A 19944-nucleotide genomic window follows, 5' to 3' on the forward strand; every position below is an offset into this window, starting at 1 on the left:
ATTTTGTGAACACCCTTGGTGCTGTTGTGACCCCAAATGGAAGGACTTTGAACTGATAATGTTGTCCTTCTACTACAAACCTGAGGTATTTTCTGTGGGCTTTGTGAATTGGGATGTGAAAGTAAGCGTCTTTTAGATCCAGTGTAGAAAGAAAGTCCCCTTTCTTCAGTAAAGGAAGTACTTGTTGGAGCGTGACCATGTGGAAATGTTCCGAGTTTATGTATGCATTGAGAGGTCTGAGGTCTAAGATTGGTCTTAGAGACCCGTCTTTTTTGGGGGTTAGGAAGTATAGAGAGTATACTCCTGTCCCTTGCTGATGTTTTGAAACCTTCTCTATGGCATGCTTTTGTAGCAGTGATAGTACTTCTTGTTTTAACAATGTTAGATCATGTTGACTCATTGGACGCTGTCTGGGAGGGATGTTTGGTGGGGTAGCTGCGAGTTCCAGGCAATAACAAATTGGATAATCTGTCTCACCCACCTGTCTGATGTGATGTTTTCCCAGACAGGTAGGAACTGTGATAAACGTCCCGCGACCGGTGTTATATGGTTTGGGGGGAGTTGTATTAAGTCACTGTTTTGGGGTTGGGGAGTTGCGGTTGTTATTATTTCCGCGACCTCTACCCTTGTTGTTGTTACCTCTGTAACTGCCTCTTGAGTTACCTCTGGGTGATGTTGGTGTAAAAGAGGTAGATTGCTGGCTTGTGCCTGTATTTTTTGACCCCCCTCTATAGGTGGACCTACGAAAGGAACCTCTTTGAGTTGGCTGTTGTAATGCTCCCACTGATTTAGCCGTTTGTGTCTTTTTTCATCTTTTCTAAAGTCTCATCTGTTCCTGAGCCGAAAAGTGTTTTTTGGTCAAAAGGTTGGTTCAATAAAGATGTTTGTACTTCTTGTTTGAACCCGGAGACCCTAAGCCATGCATGTCTTCTTAGCATGATACTAGTGTTGATGGATCTTGCTGCAGTGTCTGCTGCGTCTAAAGCGCACTTAATGGAAGTGTTAGTTATTATCTTCCCTTCCTGTATAAGCTGGTCTGCCCTTTTTTGATGTTCTTTGGGAAGATGTGTGATGAGTTTTTCTAACTCGTCATAATGCGCTCTATCATAACGTGCCAGTAGCGCTTGTGTATTAGCTATGCGCCAGCTGTTAGCTGCTTGGGATGCTAGCCTCTTGCCTGATGCATCTATTAGCTTGGACTCCTTATCAGGAGGAGGAACCTCTCCTGTAGATAATGAATTTGCTCTTTTACGGGCATTTGTAACTACAAGCGAGTCCAGAGGTACTTGTCCTTTGATAAATATTGGGTCCTTTGGGGCTGCCTTATATTTTTTTATCAATTCTTGGGTTTAATACCCTAGCCCTCACAGGGTCTTTGAATATTTCTGCTGTGTGATTGAGAAGACCCTTTAGCATAGGTAGTGTGCCTGATGTTCTTTGTGCAGCAGGTAGCGTTTCTAAAAGGAAATCCTCTATTTGAGGTTCTATATGTAAATCTACCTTATGGTATTTAGCTGCCCTATTAATCAACTGCACAAAGCCTGTATTATCATCAGGTGGTGAAGGTTTTGAGGGGTATAATTGTGGGTCATTATCATCGTCTGACCCTGCATCATAATTTTCCCATGGGTCTTCCTCATCTGGGATAGTGTCGTCATCTCCATGAGGTTCTCCCTCCCCTGCATCACTGTCTACATCTGTTTGAGGTGTAGATGATCTTGGTGTAGAAGGTGGAGGAATAGTTGGTCTATTGTGAGGAATAGGAGAAGAGGGTGAGTCTCTAGGTTGAGGAGAAAGGGGAGGAGTTGTATTTGTCCCCATTGTTCTCTTTTTAGGAGGAAGAACTTTGTCATCTAGTTCATTCTTCCTCTTTTTCGGTGATTTTGTCACCACTTTGCCAGTTTGCGGATCGATATACAAAGTCTTTTGTTTTGGATCTGTTTGCTGCTCCTGTGTCAGTACCGAAGTTTTTGGTTCCGAAAGGGGCCTTTGCTTCTGACCGTCAATGTTCTGTGTTTTTGGCACCGAGAATTTGATCGATTCCGATTTTTTCGGAGTCGAGTAAGTCTTCGACGTCGAAGCATGTTTCGGTTTCGACATGGAATGTTTCGAGGCCGAGCTTTCTTTTGTATGGAGCTTCGGTGTCGATGTCGACCGTTTCTCGGATCCGACATGGTGGTAGGCCGAGAGTTTCTGTTTCGTTGCCGGGCCCGAAGGCGGGGCGTCGGAAACTTTCTTCGGTGGTCTGACCGGGCTCGAAGGCGGGGTCGGTACCACACTGGGTCGGTTTTTTGGAAAGGGGACGTCATCACTCACGGTTTGTTGGACGTCGATTTCCTCGACATCAGACTCGTCCCCTTCCAACCCCGACTCGTCTTCATGCTCCTCTTCTTCGAGGTGCTGGTCTTCGAACAGCTCCGGGATTGCCTCCGACTGCATTCTTGAAACCTCGTGTCTTCGGGCTCGACGGTTTCTAATCGTCGACTTGGAGGAGAACGCGGCGCAGGCTTCGCAGTCCCTGGATTCGTGTTCAGGAGATAGGCAGAGATTGCACACCTCGTGTAGGTCCTTGTGTGGGAACTTAGCACCACACGTTGGACATCTCTTAAATGGAGTCCTTTCCATGGACTCCGGGCTGGACTACGTCGAGAAAGGCCTCCGGGTCTCGTCGACGTAGAAGAAAATGTTTATTGTTGGAGTCGAAACGCGTCGGAATGGAAATGAAATCGCGTTCGATAACAATACCGTCGAATTGGAAAGGGAATACGCGCCGAAATATCACTTTTTCTCGAAGTCGATCTGGAGCGCTTCGATCCTCATCCGAACCCGATGGCGGAAAAAAACTATCTAAGGATGGAGCCGATGCACATGCGCACTAGCACCCAAAGGAGGAGTCACCAGTCTCGTGGCGACAAAAGACTTCTCCAAGAGAAAAACAAGTGCAATCATCCGAGCCCAACACCAGATGGCGATCTATTCATAATGTACCATCTGCAGTCCATATGCCTCGAACACACATCTTCCATTGTTGTAATGTTTATGGAGTTCAGCGCTCACGTAACCCCCCTCTCTGTGCATGAGGGTGGCCAGCAACACCACTCCAGAGGTGCCAATGGGGAGTATAATATGGCTCCGGCCTGCAGCTTCAGAAGGTAATGCCAGGCATGTACGGTCTAATTGATTGAATCTAGAATACCGGTTCTGCGATCAGATGGGTTGAATAAGATCGCTAACAGAGGAAGCGGTGTTGCAACTGCTTTCTCTATCTGTATATGTGGTGAGTCAGCAGGGCCATGTAGCCAGAAATGAACGTGCGCAACCCTATAGTACAGGTTAAGGTCCGGAGCGTCTAATCCCCCCCATGTGATATGGCAGTGTAGTATATCCCATCGGACCCGGGCATGTTTCCCGGCCCAAGACAGCCTGAGTAGCAGGGATGTGAGCGTTCGAAAGAAAGAGCTAGGGAGGACCATCCAGATGTTAGCAAATAGGAACAATAACCGGGGCAGCACAACCATCTTCATGATGGAGACCCTGCCAAGTAATGATAAAGGTAAACGGATCCAACGTTCTACGTCATCTTCTAGTTTGCTAACTGCAACCCCATAGTGGTCTCTGAATACCACCTCCGAATCTGTGTGAACCTTCATCCCAGATAACGCACCGATTCGGTCGTCTATTGCAGGGTGAATTTAGGGGCAAATTGAATGTTGTTGGGAGTGAGTGGAAATATGATCGATTGGTCGGACAGTGCGCCAAACTTGACAACTTTGCGCAATATGGGGGACAAGTTCTGTTCAGGGTCCCTGATATAAAGCAGCGTGTCAGCCTAGGTGGATATGACCAGCTTGTACCCCTGGAAAGGTATACCCCTTTGTCTGTGGTACTCCCGCAGCGCACAGGCCAGCCGCTCCGCTACCAGTGCATAGAGTATAGGGGAGAGCGGGCATCCCTGCCGCGTGCCTCTAGTGATACGTATTATCTCTGTGACCATGTTGCCAATCTTTATTCTGGCAGTTGGGTTATTATAAAGGACGCCTATCATTTGTAGAAATATGTCCCCAGCCCCAATCTAGCCAATATGTGGTTCATGAAAGTCCATTCGACCGAATCGAATGCCTTCTCCATATCAAGAAAACGGGCGATTGCTTGCACATCTTGCCTTGTATGTCGAATTGCACTGAAAACTGTTCTTAAATTGTACGTCAAATTTCTACTCGGAACAAATCCGCTTGCTCCGGGGCTGCAAGCAGCGGAACTAGCAGGGCCAAGCGGTTCGCCAGTATTTTAGCATACAATTTTGTGTCAACATTCAGCAGCGACAATGGGCTATACGATGCACTCTGTTAGGGATTTATCTGGCTTCAGTATGGCTACAATTAGTGCCTCCCTCATAGATGGTGGCATCTGACTGCTTCCGCTAATCTCTTCGAACAGAGTGCTCAAGGTTGGAATAAGTAAGTCTTTAAATTCCTTATAAAAGGATACCCTTTGTCCGTCCACAGCTGGAGCACTGCCAGCCCTCATACCAGACAGTGCTGCTACTATCTCCTCTTGTTCTAGTGGGCGCAAAAGATATTACTGGTGCGTGTTCATCAGCCATGGAAGTTTGATGTGTGCTAAGTAATCTAAAATCTCTGTGTCAAGTCCCTCAGTTGTAGAGTATTGTCGAAATCTGTTTGCAATTGCTGTTAGAGCCGTGATAGTTTCTCCTAACTCATTATTATTTACTGCCATCCCCACCGTCTTCCTACGTTTTTTTAGGCCAGAATCGAGCCTGAACGCTCGCCTTCTCCATACATGCGGGCAGTTACGTATTTGCCGGAGTGTTTTAGTCCAAGTCTGCTATTTCATGGTACTCTTTTAGCATCTCTTGGAATTGCTCCTGCAATTATTCATCAGCATCCGAGAGCCTCCTACATTCCAGTGCTGTTAATTTACCTTCTAGGTCTGTGAGTCATTTTCTCAGCACCCGAAGGGTGCCGGAGTGTTTGTTCATAGTAATGCCCCTAATGTAGACTTTGAAAGTTTCCCAAACCGCTGAGAAGGAATGAACAGACCCTATAAAGTTTTGATCCCTTCACGGATTTCAGATTTAAAAACGGGGTCTAATAAGGAGTAGGGAGGAAGTGCCAAGTAAAAGGCAGGACATGTTTACTTGGAGTCTCCAAGACCAACAGCACTGGAGAATGGTCAGAGAAAGTGCGCAGAACCACTACGCAGTCCCGGACCTATGCATACAAGCCAGCGGAAGCCAGCCAAAAGTCAATTCTAGTGTGTAGGTTGTGATAGGGAGAGTAGTGTGTATATCCCCCCTATCAAGAGAACTCAATCTCCAGACATCGTGCTATTTTAACTGCTTCATCGCTCCAATGATTACTCGGGCAGTTGCTGTGAGACGCTTGTCAGGGCCTCTCGACTTTTCCAAATGCAGATCTAATATGCAATTAAACTCCCTGCCCCATAACTGGAAGGCCTTCCCATAGCCCCGCATCTTTTCTAATATCATTTCATAGAACTTGGGGTTATCATAATTCGGATCATATATATATATATATTGACTACGATCAAACCCAGCCCTTTCCTGCAGCATCTCGAGATAAGATATCTCCTCTCTGAGTTTGATTCTAATGGCTCCAATCGTAACCCTGTCTTCCGGTTAACCCAGGTAATCATTCCTCGGGCATGAGACAAGAACCTGCTACGTGGACATTACCCATCAGCCCTCTGCAAGTAAGCATTCTACTGTTGATTGGCAAGTGTGACTCCTGTAATAGAGCAATGTCAATATTATTTCTGGTGAGGTAGGCCAGAATCTTCCTCAGCTTTCTATTATCATTCAGGCCTCTAACATTCTAGGTCAAAGTGTTAATCTTACTAGTTAGCATCAGCCCCAAGTAATAAAGAGTAGTGCCAGTGTTCATGCAATGCTAGTGTCTGGGTGTTGTCTCGCGATGTCATGTGATGGGGTGTTCTACTCAAGAACTGGACTGTTATTTCTGTGACTCAGGTATAACTTCTAACGTGTCTCTGAGTCTCCCCTCCCACGTCATGCATACCCCAACTTTGCGCTGACGGGAAACCCCTAGCACACCCTTTGCTTCAACTAAATAATCATAAACCATTATATCAAACAACAAATGCAAACAAAAAAGTTCAAGTTTGTAGGTCACACTTGTGGGCAGATGTTGCCTGAGCCCTGTACTCTCTTTCACACACCAAGTATGTCGCCTAGTCTGTTCGCTGCTTATAGTGTGCTTCATGTCAGCTTTGCTACAGCAGCATGGTAGGACTTAAATCTCAATATGCGGGTCAATCCTTACGCAACCTGTTGCACCATTATTTATACAACGCTAAGAAACTACACAGTACCCTTTCAGCTGCTAAGAGCCATTCACATCTCACTAAGTGTTTACGCCAACTGCTCCTCTGAGTTCACTCAATTATAACATTTCCCACCACCCCACCAGACGAGATCTTAACTGGCAAGGGTATGAAAACATCATTCAGTCCTGATCCTCTAGACCACTTCCATTAGCACCCTCATGAATTGGCGAGGCAGTATGGTGGGCTCTGTCCTTTGCCCATTCCTTCAGGGCTTTCTGCAGGATTGTAGGGTCAGTAAAAATGCGGGAGCGCCCCTGTCTATTGACTCGCAACCTTGCAGGACAACATGCGTAGTCCTGATTTTGTTCACGTAATTGCTTCTTCAGCGGCGCAAATTGTCTGTGCGCCTTCTGCACACGGACCGTAAAATCCGGACAGAGTGAAATGACAGACCCCTCATATTGCAGTTATTGTTTCGCTCAGGCCGCTTTCAGCGCTGCATCTTTGTCCCTGTAGTTTAACGATTTAGCGATGATAGGCCTCGGTTCTGCTCCTGCGGGGTCCCAAAGAGCGATGTGTACGCTCTACTACAAACATCGTAGAGAATGTCTCCTGCCCCAGCAATGTCACTAGGAGCTTCTCCACAAATAGTTCCATATTGCCCATATTGGTGGACTCCGGAAGGCCCGTAATTTGTATGTTGCTTCTATAGGAGCCGGCTTCTACATCCTCCGCCTTACCCCATAGAGTCTACAGCAATTTCCCATTTGCTTCTGCTCAGAGTCTAATTCTGTCTGGGTTTCCTCTACTTCCATGACCCATCGTTCCGTCATGTCTTGCCGTTCTGCTTGCTTATCCATGCATTCTGTCAGCAGTCTATGCGATGCGCTAGAGAGTCAATCTTACGGTCAATAGTTGACAAGCTCTTTTGCAAGCTCTTTTGTATCGCGTGAGCATTCAGGCCCACTTCTGGATCCTGCACACGGAGCCTAGATTTGCACTGTTCGAAGTGGAGCTTTGGCTGCGTCTAATCAACCTTTCCCATGGTCACTGCGGCCGAGTTTCTGCTGCTTCTCCAGTGGCGTCTCCGTGCACCTAACCAAGTCGCTACGTCACACCGCTATGCTTCACAGCTATCTGCCGCCACTGATTTCACCAAGTGGTCGTGACTGTGGCCACCAGTAGGTACAACGTCGTACTGAAGGCCTATGGGGAGGAGGCCACCCAATACTTCTTCCATTTGGTATAAGCGCTATCAACACTCCAGATGCGATGGCTGTCTCAAACACACCAGCTCTGCGTCAGGCAATCCCAGTTGGCAGTGGGGCTGTGTGACTTCTGATCCAACAGAAGCGTCTCGTTTATTCCAGCTAGTATCCCGTTCCAAGATCAGCTAGTGGCATATTGTTCACCAGTTCCCCACCGCGTCGCATAAATATGACAGCCAAATGTAGTTTGCTGTTGCGTGGTCAGTTATTCACTGCTATTTATTATGCGCTAATGGTTCACTGATTGGGTTTAGATGTTGGGCTGGGGATGCCCGAAGTCCGCATCTGTGTGGTGTGGGTTATAAAGAATATCCCCTATTCCTGACTTGATAGCTTTCTAAAATGTCCCACCGCGCAAACTGTCTGCCCGGGGAAGAGGAGTGTAACAAATATACTGTCAGCTCATGAGAGAATGTGAAAGCTCCAAGGACAGTTCATGCAGCCAGACAGTCATTTAGTGAAGGCGCGGTGGCGCAAAGTGTCTTTGGTTAGGGGCCAAGCGCCAGCCGTGTTATCTGAGCAGCAGCAGTCCGCTGTTATCTATTTATAGATAGTCCGCCTCACCGCAGTTTCGAAGTGCGGATTGCTTTCATACATGCAGCAGCGTAGGTCCCATAATGGCTGCGCCCGGACCTCCTGTGCTCTCTCAGGCCAAGAAGTTGCAGCAAGACGGGCCGGAGGAGAAGGGAGGAGCTTGAGCCGTCAGTATCTCACGCAGCCAGGAGTGACACCTCACTTTGCCCGGCTACGCACACCGTCTCTACCAAGATCCGGACATCGCCGTAAGCGTCTAGTCTTCAACCCAGCGAAGTGTGATGCTTGGCACTCCAGCAGCGATTGCTACCTGATGTCGCATAGCCACACCTCCGCAGCAGTCCGGCACTTTCCCCAGTCCCAGTCTAGAACACAATTCTGTAGAAAGTTCCTTGGATGTAATCACGGACAAACCAGCATCAACTAAGTTCAAAACGAATTCCACTTTCTTCCCAAATATGTAACGATAACATTGATACTTTTCACGAAATTCCAACAACAGAAAAGGAGGAAAAACCTACAACACAATCTTGCAGCTGCACAGAGAAGAGTAATTAAATCATTAGCGGAGGGTGGCAATATCATAATACGCCCAGCAGGGGAGAACACTGTGCTGTTGGGTAGGAAGTTGTACACGAAAGGTGTTGAGACAATTGGGGAACACCAAATACTATGTATAAATCAATATGCATGAATACAATGAAAGCATCATATGTATATGGGATATGTTGAATGGTTGGAAAGACAGTGGCATTCTACAGTGGGAAGAATCCTGCTAAATTAAATGAGATCACCTAAAATTACCCATCTTTCATCTCCTCCCCAAAATCCACAAAGACCCCATTTCACCACCAGGGAGACCTATAGTTTCCTCGATAGGAAGCGTATCAGAAAATATTTTAAAGTATGTAGACCATTTCCTTCGAAAGTACGTTATGGCTCTCCCATTGTGCATAAACATCAAAGATGTTTTGAGGAAAATTTTGGTAATTGACTGGGAAAAAAAATTCTTCTCATCACCATGGATGTGAATTCATTATATTCTATCATTGAGCACACTTTTGGCATAAGATCCCGTCAACATTTTCTTGAAAACAGGAGAATCTAACCTGGAACATACAAACATGTTGTTGGAAAAGATGAAATTTTGCTTAGACAATGATATGTTTATGTTCAATGGTAACCTGATCAAACAAATTCTGGGGACAGCGATGGGAAAATGTTCGGCCCCAAGTTTTGGTAATCTGTACCTAGCAGCTTGGGAAGAGGAAATCCAGAAAGACCAAAGTCTGCACTGCACGTGGCTCCGCTATTTAGACAATCAGGTTGTCATATAGAAAGGGAGCAAAGATAGTGCTGAAAGACTCATTGAAAATCTGAATAGGAATGAGTATAACTTGAAACTCACACCATGAGTAGGCAATCGATCGAGTTCCAAGGTGTCCAAGTGGAGATAGAGAACAGACTACACACCAAATTACACCGCAAAACGACAGCAGGTAACAGTCTTCTGCATGCTCTCAGCAGTCACCTGGACACCCTGAAATGGAGTATCTCCTATGGCGAACTGCTGAGAGAAAAGAGAAACTGCAGTACACAGGAATATTTCCTTGCTGAACAAACCAATATGGTTGAAAGGTTTAGAGAACAAGGCTACCCAATGTGGGTTTTGGAGAGGACCATAGATAAAATTAGTGGGATCACTGTAGAACAAACACTCAAAGAAAAACAAGAGACAGTAGAGGAAGAAAACACCACAAGAGTAATTCTCACATACAACATGGAGTCACTGAAAACCTCTAACATACTGACACAGAACTGGAATATTCCATTGAGTGATCCCATTATAGGACGCAGTTTGCCGAAAAGTCCCATGGTATTGTATTGTATTTGCATTAATAGAGCACTTACTACCTCTGACGAGGCATCAAAGCGCTTTTTCGGTTAGTAGCACGCTACTCCGGAATCCATAAAGGATCAGTGTTGAGTAAGTATAGCGAAATATGAAAGTAATTAGTGGTGGATAGGTTAGTCAGTTATTTGGATTCAGAAGGATAGCGGCGGGATAGAAGAGGGAAAAAGGTATCCATTTATATAGCGCTTGTTACCCCTGATGAGGTGTTAAAGTACTTTTTTCGGCATGTAGCACGCCACTCTAGAACCCTATGGTCACATACAGGAAAGGGAGGAGCCTCAAAGACATTCTGGTAAATGGGGACATCACAAATAAACAGCTAGGTATCCAACATAGCCTACATGGGTTATTTCCATACGGCCACTGCAAGGCTTGTTAAAGTAGCTTCATGACGAAAACATATGACACGCCCCGGAACGTGAACACTATCAACCAATTTTTGACATCTAGTTCCACCTTTGTAATCTACGTGTTAGAATGCCCATGCAATTTACGACATGTAGGGAGCACTACACTTAACAGCTAAAAAAAAAAAAAGAGTGCTGGAACATATGAGGGCAAATAACAAAGATGCACACTACCCGGTAGCCAGACATTTAGCAGAATACCATTTGTCATATAGCTCACTTCAAAGATATTTTGCAATAGAACAAGTACAACAGAATTCCAGGGGAGGCAACAGAGTACTTCATTTGAGATAAAGGGAATCATGGCATATTCTAGATCTTCAGACTAAAATCCCTGGCGGCCACAATCTGAACGAGGAGCTAGGAAACCATCTACATGAGAACTAACTGGGAGGGATGATCGGCAGGGGTCTTTTCCCCCTATGAGAAAGTTTTGAAACATGTATCCATAAGTTCTATGATTATATATATTTAATAAAAAATGTATGTTGATTGATGTAGTTTGAGGATTTTAACCAGATAGTAATGAGGTATTTTTAATTTTTATATTTTTTGCACTACAGGTGGAAAGGAAGCAGCCTACTCTTTCACTGAGACGCTCACAGAGGTCCCCACCCTTTTACTCAATACCATGTTGTCGTCGTTAAGGGCACTGTGCAGATAAGAACTTTTTACAATCTTGGGGTATAACACATTACTTGGGGTTAAAATGTCACACAAAGGTTCGAAATATGTATATGAATGTGGAAATCCAGGCTGACTAGAGTGGACCGCAAATACAAGGTATGATTAGCATAGAAGAACACACTATGCTGTACACTGTTGTGACATTTATGTGGTTTAACAGTGCATGGGGCCACTAGAAAGGCAAACAAATAATGTGGCAGAGCACGAATTCAAGGACACCATGTCTCTCAATGGATGTGTTTAGATGTATGTGCTAGAGACTTGGTCCCTCACTAAATGCAATTTCCATTGACAAAATGCAATGGAGTCTAGGAAGGAGATGTATGTTGTTCCATTTACGGCATTATACCAATCGGAGCGCAGCATTATGAGGTTAAGCCATTGGTTTACTCCTTTTATCCTTGAACTGTCATACTGTAATGTAATTTGGTTTACTGTATGGATTATTATACGATACTGGAAACTGACATTTTTTGCATACAGGACCACTAACAAGATAACCAAGAAAGTGGGAGAGCCCCACGTCATCAACACTGTCTTATATTGTAGGGGCCCTGATAATAAAATGTATTAGACTTTGTTTCCCACCCAACACTAGCTTTTATTGTCAGAAGCATTGTGACATCCTGTCTGAGTCATACAAACTCTCCACCCATAGTACCATACAAACCAGCATGGTAATCAGTAAGGTCAATGGCATTGAGCGTGTACTAGGCAGATATTTAAACTTTAATTTACTCTGATATTTACCTGATTTTCTTTATGATATATGTTATTATCTCAAAAATCAGTATTTTGACATGTTGTTAGTCTCACGGGGTCAGTAATCGACATGTGAGCCCCACATTCCCTGCATGGCTTAAAACCAGACTTTTTCTGGGCAGCTTTGATCACTTCTACAATAACACGCAGAGTACAACAAAGAAACTCCGAAAAATTGAGAGCCCATGAAAAAAAACATTAAGTGTCGACGGCGTGGACAAAAGGGAAGGGACATTAGCACGCCGATGAGGTATTTTTATGGCTCCAATAAAGTTACGCGGAGTTGCGTGAGGAGCTGTTCCAGTGTGATGTCCTCGTCGATGTGGGCGAGCGATGGAGAAAAGTTTCAGTGGAATGCAGCGCATGGGGTAATTCAAAAGGTGAGGAATCAACAGGCAGATGTATCCATCAGAAAAACATTCTCCTACAACTAATATCCGACCACTCATGCATTTCACTGGCAATCAAAAGAACTAATACTAAACCCAAAAATAACACATGGCGCTTTAATGATGACTCGATAAAAGACGACGTATCCGATTCGAATGTAGAATTGACCATTCTTAATACCATCAAAGAAAATAAATTGCCTGATATTACCCACCTTTTAGAACGCATTAAATGCAACAATCAGTGATACATTAATAGATATTCAGTCTAAACTAGACAAAAAATACAACCATAAGATAAGTGCCTTAGAATCCATGATTAAGAAACTAGAAGCTCTCTACATCTCGAATCTCGACCCCTCCACCCTCACACTGTTAATGAATAAAAGATACAAATACAATAAACTGTTAAGTGAATAGGCAGGGGACTGGATCAACAAATTTGAAGCCTGAAACTCTGTGAGGCGAATAGGGCAGGGAAAATCCTTGCACCCCAATTAAAGCATATACAAAACTAAAAGCAAATTAAAACCAACAAAGATAAATGGAACATACAAAGGGACCCGCAAATGATTCTAGACGTGTTTGAAGAGTTTTATGAATCTTTAAACTGCCAGAAATTCTCCTCCCCACCCCTACCCCCACTCTGAGTCCTGTAGAGCCTACCTAGATAAACTAAACCTATCACAGCTGCCCCAAGAAGACAGAGAGAAACTTAACTCTGTCCTTAGCGCAGAAGAAAACTGCTAGCAATTAAATCTCCAAAGACACAGAAAGCCCCCGGTCCAGATGGCTCTACTGCAAATTTTTACAAAACATTAGCACCCTTATCAATCCCTGCAATGGCAGTCCTAATTTATCACTTCGCAGAAACTAGGTCAGCCTCTGGAACGACAAGTGAAGCCACTATAGTAGTCATCGGCAAGGATGGCAAAGAGGTAACAAAAAACTATAGGCCTATCTCCCTAATTATTTAGATGTTCATAGCTTATCCAAACGTTTAGAACCGCTTCTACCTAAACTGATTAGTGGAGCTCAGGAAGGCATATGAAAGGTTGAATGTCTAATGAGTACACGCTTACTAAGCCATACGCTTGCAAGAGCCAAAACAAGGCCTCTGAAATGGTGGCCATCACTCTAGATGCTGAAAGGCATTCAATAAAGTCTTGTGGGGTTTCTTAAAGAAACCCTGTCAAAATTCAACCTTGGCAAAGGCTTCATTAAAATGGCCATGGCCCACCACAGCAATCCCAGTGTTAGGGTGAGCACAAGAGGTCTTGTCTCCATCGTTTAAATTAGCAAAGGACACTAGGCAGGGATGTCCTCTTTCCACCGCCTTGTTCATCCTTACCTTAGAACCGCTCCTCTAGAAATTCCAAAATAACAATTTAATTGCCGGTATTAACTAAGATGATGTCATAATTAAATAAAAATGATTATGACAGATGAGGCCAGATCCGCCATTAAAGCAATTGTTAGTACTATTGATAATTATGCCTTGGTTGCAGGCTACAGCCTCAAAAGAGATACATCTGAAGTCAAAGTCCTGAATAACATCTGCTCTAAAGACTTCTTAGGAGACTCCGGTCTGGCTACCTAAAATATATTTAGCGAGTGAATTCGGATCAGATCAATAGATACACTACAACATAATGAAAATAAAACCCTACAGAAAGAACAAAATCTTCTGGATAGCTGGAACCCCAAATGTATTACCTCTGGGGTTGCATCGAGAGCATAAAAATGATGATCATACCTACAATAAAATTACCTTCTATACATGCTCCCACTTTCCCTCTCAGATAACTCCTAATGCAGAGTAGACAATTTTTTATGCAATTTTATTTGGCAGAACAAACAACGCAGAGTATCAATCAAACTCCATCTCCCTACTGCCATTGGTGGAGTAAACAGGACTAATTTCAGAACCTACCAACCCACCTTACTGGCAAAACAGGGCTCCATGTGGTTCTCCCCACTGCTGAACTACACTCCACCCTGGTATACTAGTCGAAAGAGCGATCTTAGAGGACTACCATCCCATCATGCTACTTTCCACTAAAATTAAACCTTCCTTCCCAGCCAAATACATTTTTCAAAACACTAAACTGGCCTTGCTAATTCTAGACAGATACCTGGATGTTCCAATAAAGTCCTCTAACATGATATCTCTATGGAATAACACACTATTCAAGATTGAGGGCTCCCCACTCTATTGGAAATCCTGTTCCGCTAAAGGTTTCCACTTTTTGTCACAAACCCAATCTGGCTGTTACGATTTTGTTTAACTTAAATACTGCCTATCTAATGCCAAACCACTTTCCCTAGACCCCTCCCTTCCTAAGCTGAATGCCAATGCCAACCAGGAATTAAGATACTACAAACCCTTACAAACATCCTCCACTAGATAACCTAGGCATGCAAGAAAAATGGGATAAATATAACTCAATTTCCCAAGAGTATTGGAACTTGAACAGGAAATCAGTAGTTTCTCATAAAATCATACCAGCACTTTCCCAGACTAAGTTCTTGCCCCTACATCGAATGTTTTGGTCCCCTCACAGCTCATTAAATTGGCGCCAAAGATGACCCAATTTGTTGGAACTGTAATAAAGAAACAGGTGACTTACCACACCTGATCTTTTACTGTAGCGCTACCAATATATTTTGGACAAGGTATTCACATTTTCCTCACCACAGTTTGGCTTTCAGATTGAACAAGAGTCCATGGGATTCCCTGACCCTCACCTAAGTTCCTCCAATAATGCACTACTACTAGACATTCTACTAACAGCCGCCTGTTGGTCCATACCTTCCAATTGGAAAAACACTGTGTCCACCTCCTTCAAGTCATGGCTGAACTGGATTACAAATCGGAGAGGTGCTCACAACATCACCTTACAACACACCCCTTGGAAATCATAACATAGACCTTTATGGAGAACACTTAAGCCCTACTTCTCTAACATTAAACCCCCATGAGGTCTCATCCTCAATATACAACCCATTACCTCTTCAGCTTGTCAGTCAAATATTCACAATCACCCTCTTAAGTACAGTACCTCTATCACAGTGAGCACAAACCCTTCATCGCTCCTACGATCTCGTAATACCCAAAGAACTATAAGCCACTGTCCTCATCTAGTGCCTCCAAATGTTTTCTCATGCAAATGTATATGGACCTCAAAGTTCGCTATATACATTGTATAATTCACTATTGGAGCTTAACTTCAGATTGATGTCATAAAACTGGTACTCTCAATCTATGTAATTCATCCCAATTCTTTCTCATGGATTCTAACCTGCCACCTATGTAACCCCAAATGTATGATTTGCTATTTCTTTGTGTACTCTTGTTTTTACCGGACTGCTCATGCTAATTACACTTCAGTTCGTATTTTCTTTACATTATCCTTTGTTTGGTTTATACCGGATTCATGGAAAAATCTAAATAAAATTCCATTGGGAGGCAGGGGGAGGAAAAGATAGACTTTGAGAAAGAAAATAGTGTACAAAGATAATTCTGCAACAAAAGGAAAATAATGAAAAACACGGCTCGTGGATCAATCTCTCCCACTTAGTCCATTTATTTTTCACACAACAGTTTTGGACTATTCTCTGGCAGCACCAAGTTTCCAAAGCTCTACTTTTCTCACAATTTACTTCTTTACTGTATAAAATACATGTAAACTCATACATGTAGATTTCCAATTACCTGTAGATTACATTAAAGAAAATAAAAGGAAAGGAGGTCATGAATCTGGAATGAAGTATGCAAATATTTGTTAAATAAGCTTCTGCTGCTCCTTCAAGTTAAACTATGTATATTCCTGAATGACGTTTAAAATTTCATCTAGATAAATTAAGTAATAATAACGAAAAGCTTACCCCAACCAAGAGCGAATTCTGGCCCGTGGTGAATATTCCTTTGCTTTACCTCCAAATCGCACCAATGTGGGCCCCAACGGGCATTCCCTAATAGAACATAAAAAAATAAACAAAATCATTCAGAATTGAAACACACTATTAGGCAGAAGTGAACCAAATGCACATGGCTGGTATCCCAGACATGTGGAAAAGTCTGGTCAAAGGAATATCCATGGTTTGTTTTTTACAGATTAATGAAGGAGTATCCATGGAAATAAGTGTCCGTGACATGTGGAAGACAACAAAGAAACCTACAGTTCTCCAGCGCTACCATGACGATTGAAGGATCACCATCACCTGACTGTTCCCAGCCACATGATATAGATATATATATATATTGTACAATATATAGCATTTTATTTTGACCATTTATTTACTTATTTATTACTTGGGAGTCTGCCATGACTAATACATTCGGCCTGCCATTGTTGAAGTAGTGCATTAATAAATGTATATGTGTTATATTCCATACGTTTGCATTGGTATTATTTCCTCGCCTTGGGGGAAGTGCTGTGTTTTGCCTTAGTCCAGGGGAGGATTGTGATTAGGATCTGTCCTTTTTGTGAAAAGCAGATTCACAACAGAGAGCTGGTCTCAGTTGCTATGACCCTACTTGATTCCCATGCGAAAATTATACAGGAAAAGTTACAGAAGTGGGATGAGGAGCAGACCATTTTCACATAGCTTCAGGATTATGTTGGAACAGGAAATGAACTCCTCCTGTAGTAGCCGATTAGGGCTAAGGTTGTTAATTTTAAAACGCAACCTGTGTTCAACTGTTGTACTTCCTTAGCAAGTGTTTGATTTCATTTGTAGGTGCCTACAACGGAATAGAATGAGGGTGTATGGTCAGAGTGGATAATTCATAGAGCTCCGTGTTATCAAGAGACCAAGAGAACCAAAGGCAGTTTTTCTTCTGGCCAGAAAGGATTGCTCCAAAGATGTCCTCTTCCACCCTTTCCCTTTTAGCATAGCTGAAGGATGAGACGTGCTGACTGGATGAACAGGTTAGGTCTTAATTTTGTGGAGCGAAATATTACCATAGTTTCTTGGAGCTACAGATAAAACAACAAACAACTCAATAAAACATGTAAAATGAGGAAATGATCCCCCAAAAAAGTGCTGTGAACCAATTAACAATTAAAAAAGCAAGATCTCTAGTTCCTTTTGAAAAAGACGGAAGAGAAGGTAGACTGAAAAGATTATTCCAGACCTTGCTGCCACCGCGAAAAAGCTCCATCATGAAAAGTTACCATCTTGAGTATTTACAGCAACCACTATTTAGTAAATCACAAAGTACATTGTGGCCCATAAAAATTATTTTTGGCTACCATAAAATCAGGAGAGGTTTGATAGATTGTCCAGTGGACAATGGCAAGAGACTTAAGTAAGAAATGTTCTCCAACAGGCATACAAAGAATTCAGATTTGGGGCAATACAATCCATTTTCCTACTAACAGTTATAATTTGCACTGCTTCATTCTAGACCATGTGCAGCCTTCTTATGAGACTATTGGGAGATCAGGATAGACTGAATTTACCATAGTCCAGTTATTGTATCAAGGCATTGGCTACAGCATGTGATGTTCAGAATCAAAGAAGGTAGAATAGTCTATTATGTTAATGTTTCAGAAGCATGCAATAGGCAACTTTTCAACTTGTGCCTTCTACGAGAGGCCAGAAATAACAAGCACTGGCGTTGCCAATAGGTCTCGCAGTAGGAACGTTGGAGCTAATGGTTTTGTAAATGACAAAGCCCTTTATGTTTTTAAAATGAAAACAAAAATAAAAGGCATTGTTATTTGCAATTGTAATAGCTCCAACTTTCCTACTGCGAGACCTATTGGCAACGCCAGTGCTTGTTTATAGAAGTGCACAAAATACAACCTGTGATAAGTTCTGTTACCTAGGGATATCTTTCTCTGGTGATGGTAAATGGTTGCAAGAGATGATGAACGTCTGGGCTAAAATGGCAAAAAGTGTACACAGGGTTTTTAGGTTTGCCGCGAAATTAGGGACCATCGAATTAAAGATATGATGCATATTTACCAATCGAGATGTACCTGAATTGCACTTTATAGTGCCGAGGTATGGGGTTATCACTAATATGGTGAATTGCAAACAGAGGAAAATATGTTTCTTAAAAAACTGCTCTGTTTATCCACTTCGGCGTCCACTGAATTAATTCACAGTGAAGTGGGGATTAATTATCTGACGGACTTAATTGGACTCAGACCATTATTGATCTGGAGATCAATATGGCTGAAGGAAGAGACCTTGTTCAATAGAATGATTATCAAAGATTTTCTCCGACTTGATAATTGTTTAAAGATTCCCTGGCTCAATTATATAGCACACACTTTTAACGATGTATTTAAAATAAGCATCCTGGATAACCCCAATGGAGTGATAGAACTGCCCAAAGTAGAAGTGAAAAATGCGTTTCTGTGGGAGAGAAAGTATGTACGCCAGAGAAGCATAGGCCAGTTAACAACTTGCCAATTCTATTACTCATACCTAGAAACTGAGGGATTCCAAACTTATTTGAGGCAGGTAACTAGATCGTCGCACCGATTTGTCCTTACAAGAATGAGATTAGGTCTTGTTCATCACTTGGTAGCATTTCCTTACGTAAAAAAGTATCCGGCTTCCCCCTGCCCATGTGATGGACGTACCAAACAAAGCACTTTGCACTTTCTCCTTATATGTGATCTGTATCTGAAACTCCGTATTGCTTTTTTTAAAACCCTTGTTTAAAATATATTGCACTTTAACTACGGAAGCTGCTATGAGTTTGTTGTTTACAATGCGAGACCCTGATATTTGTTTTTATACTGCGACATTCATTCTAAGATCAATTCATGCAAGGAAGTGTATGTTGTTTTAAGCTGTATTAATAACTATGATTGTATTCTATTAATTCTGAACTGTATTGGTTTTTAATAATTGTTTTAACTTTGCTTTTATGGTTGTTTTATCTGAACCGAATAAAGCTCATTGAATCGAATCGACTAAACCTGTCTGTAGCTCCAACTCATACTATTGTAGTCCATTATAATAGTACTGTTTTATATAGTGTTACGTACCATTCGTCTGCTATTTCTAGGTACTGTAAAAACCTGTGTTAGCCAATTTGTAACTTCATTTATATATTTATTCGATATTCGTTGGAATTTTCTTTTTATTTAAAATTAGATTACTTATTGGGGGGAGGTGTAAATTCTATACCTTGTGTGGGAATGGTTCCCAATTCTATATCTTGTGTGGGAATGGTTCCCAATTCTATATCTTGTGTGGGAATGGTGTCCCGAGGAGTGACGTAGCCACCTGCTTACTTGATGATGTGTGTAGTTTAACCTCTCCAGGTCAGGGGAAGCACTGGTGAGGGTGGTTCCATGTGAGCAGAGACGACGACCTGATACACGTTTGGGTGCATGAACTGATGTAATAAATGGTGAAATCAGAAAGGGAGACAACTGATCCCCAACATAGTACTTGACTCCCGCCTATGACCCCTCCCTGCGACCACTCGGGCACTTCCTGACTCCCTTGCATTAAATGAATTCGTAGTCATTCTCGTGCTCATCCATGAATGCCTCTCGCCCACCCGGGTAGCGTCGAGGGCAATTTGAGGCGCACATCAGCACTAATCTCCCCCTGATGGTGCCTCTCTTCACATGCAGATGAGGCAGAGCTCGTGTTCCTTCACACCCACGCCAGTGGAGAGG

General features: G+C 42.9%; 1 protein-coding gene across 2 annotated transcripts in view; it reads right to left on the reverse strand.

Moving 5' to 3' along the window:
* The window catches only part of HCCS (holocytochrome c synthase), a 130836-nt gene that overhangs the window by 29365 nt on the left and 81527 nt on the right, over positions 1-19944 (reverse strand). For both annotated transcript variants that reach the window (XM_086957306.1, XM_086957300.1), the window contains one exon: positions 16178-16264. In XM_086957306.1, coding sequence (XP_086813432.1) covers positions 16178-16264 — 87 coding nt within the window. The remainder of the gene's footprint in view (positions 1-16177; positions 16265-19944) is intronic.

This window comes from Lissotriton vulgaris, chromosome 1_1 (assembly GCF_964263255.1).
Source record: "Lissotriton vulgaris chromosome 1_1, aLisVul1.2, whole genome shotgun sequence".
Classification (NCBI taxonomy): Eukaryota; Metazoa; Chordata; class Amphibia; order Caudata; family Salamandridae; genus Lissotriton; species Lissotriton vulgaris.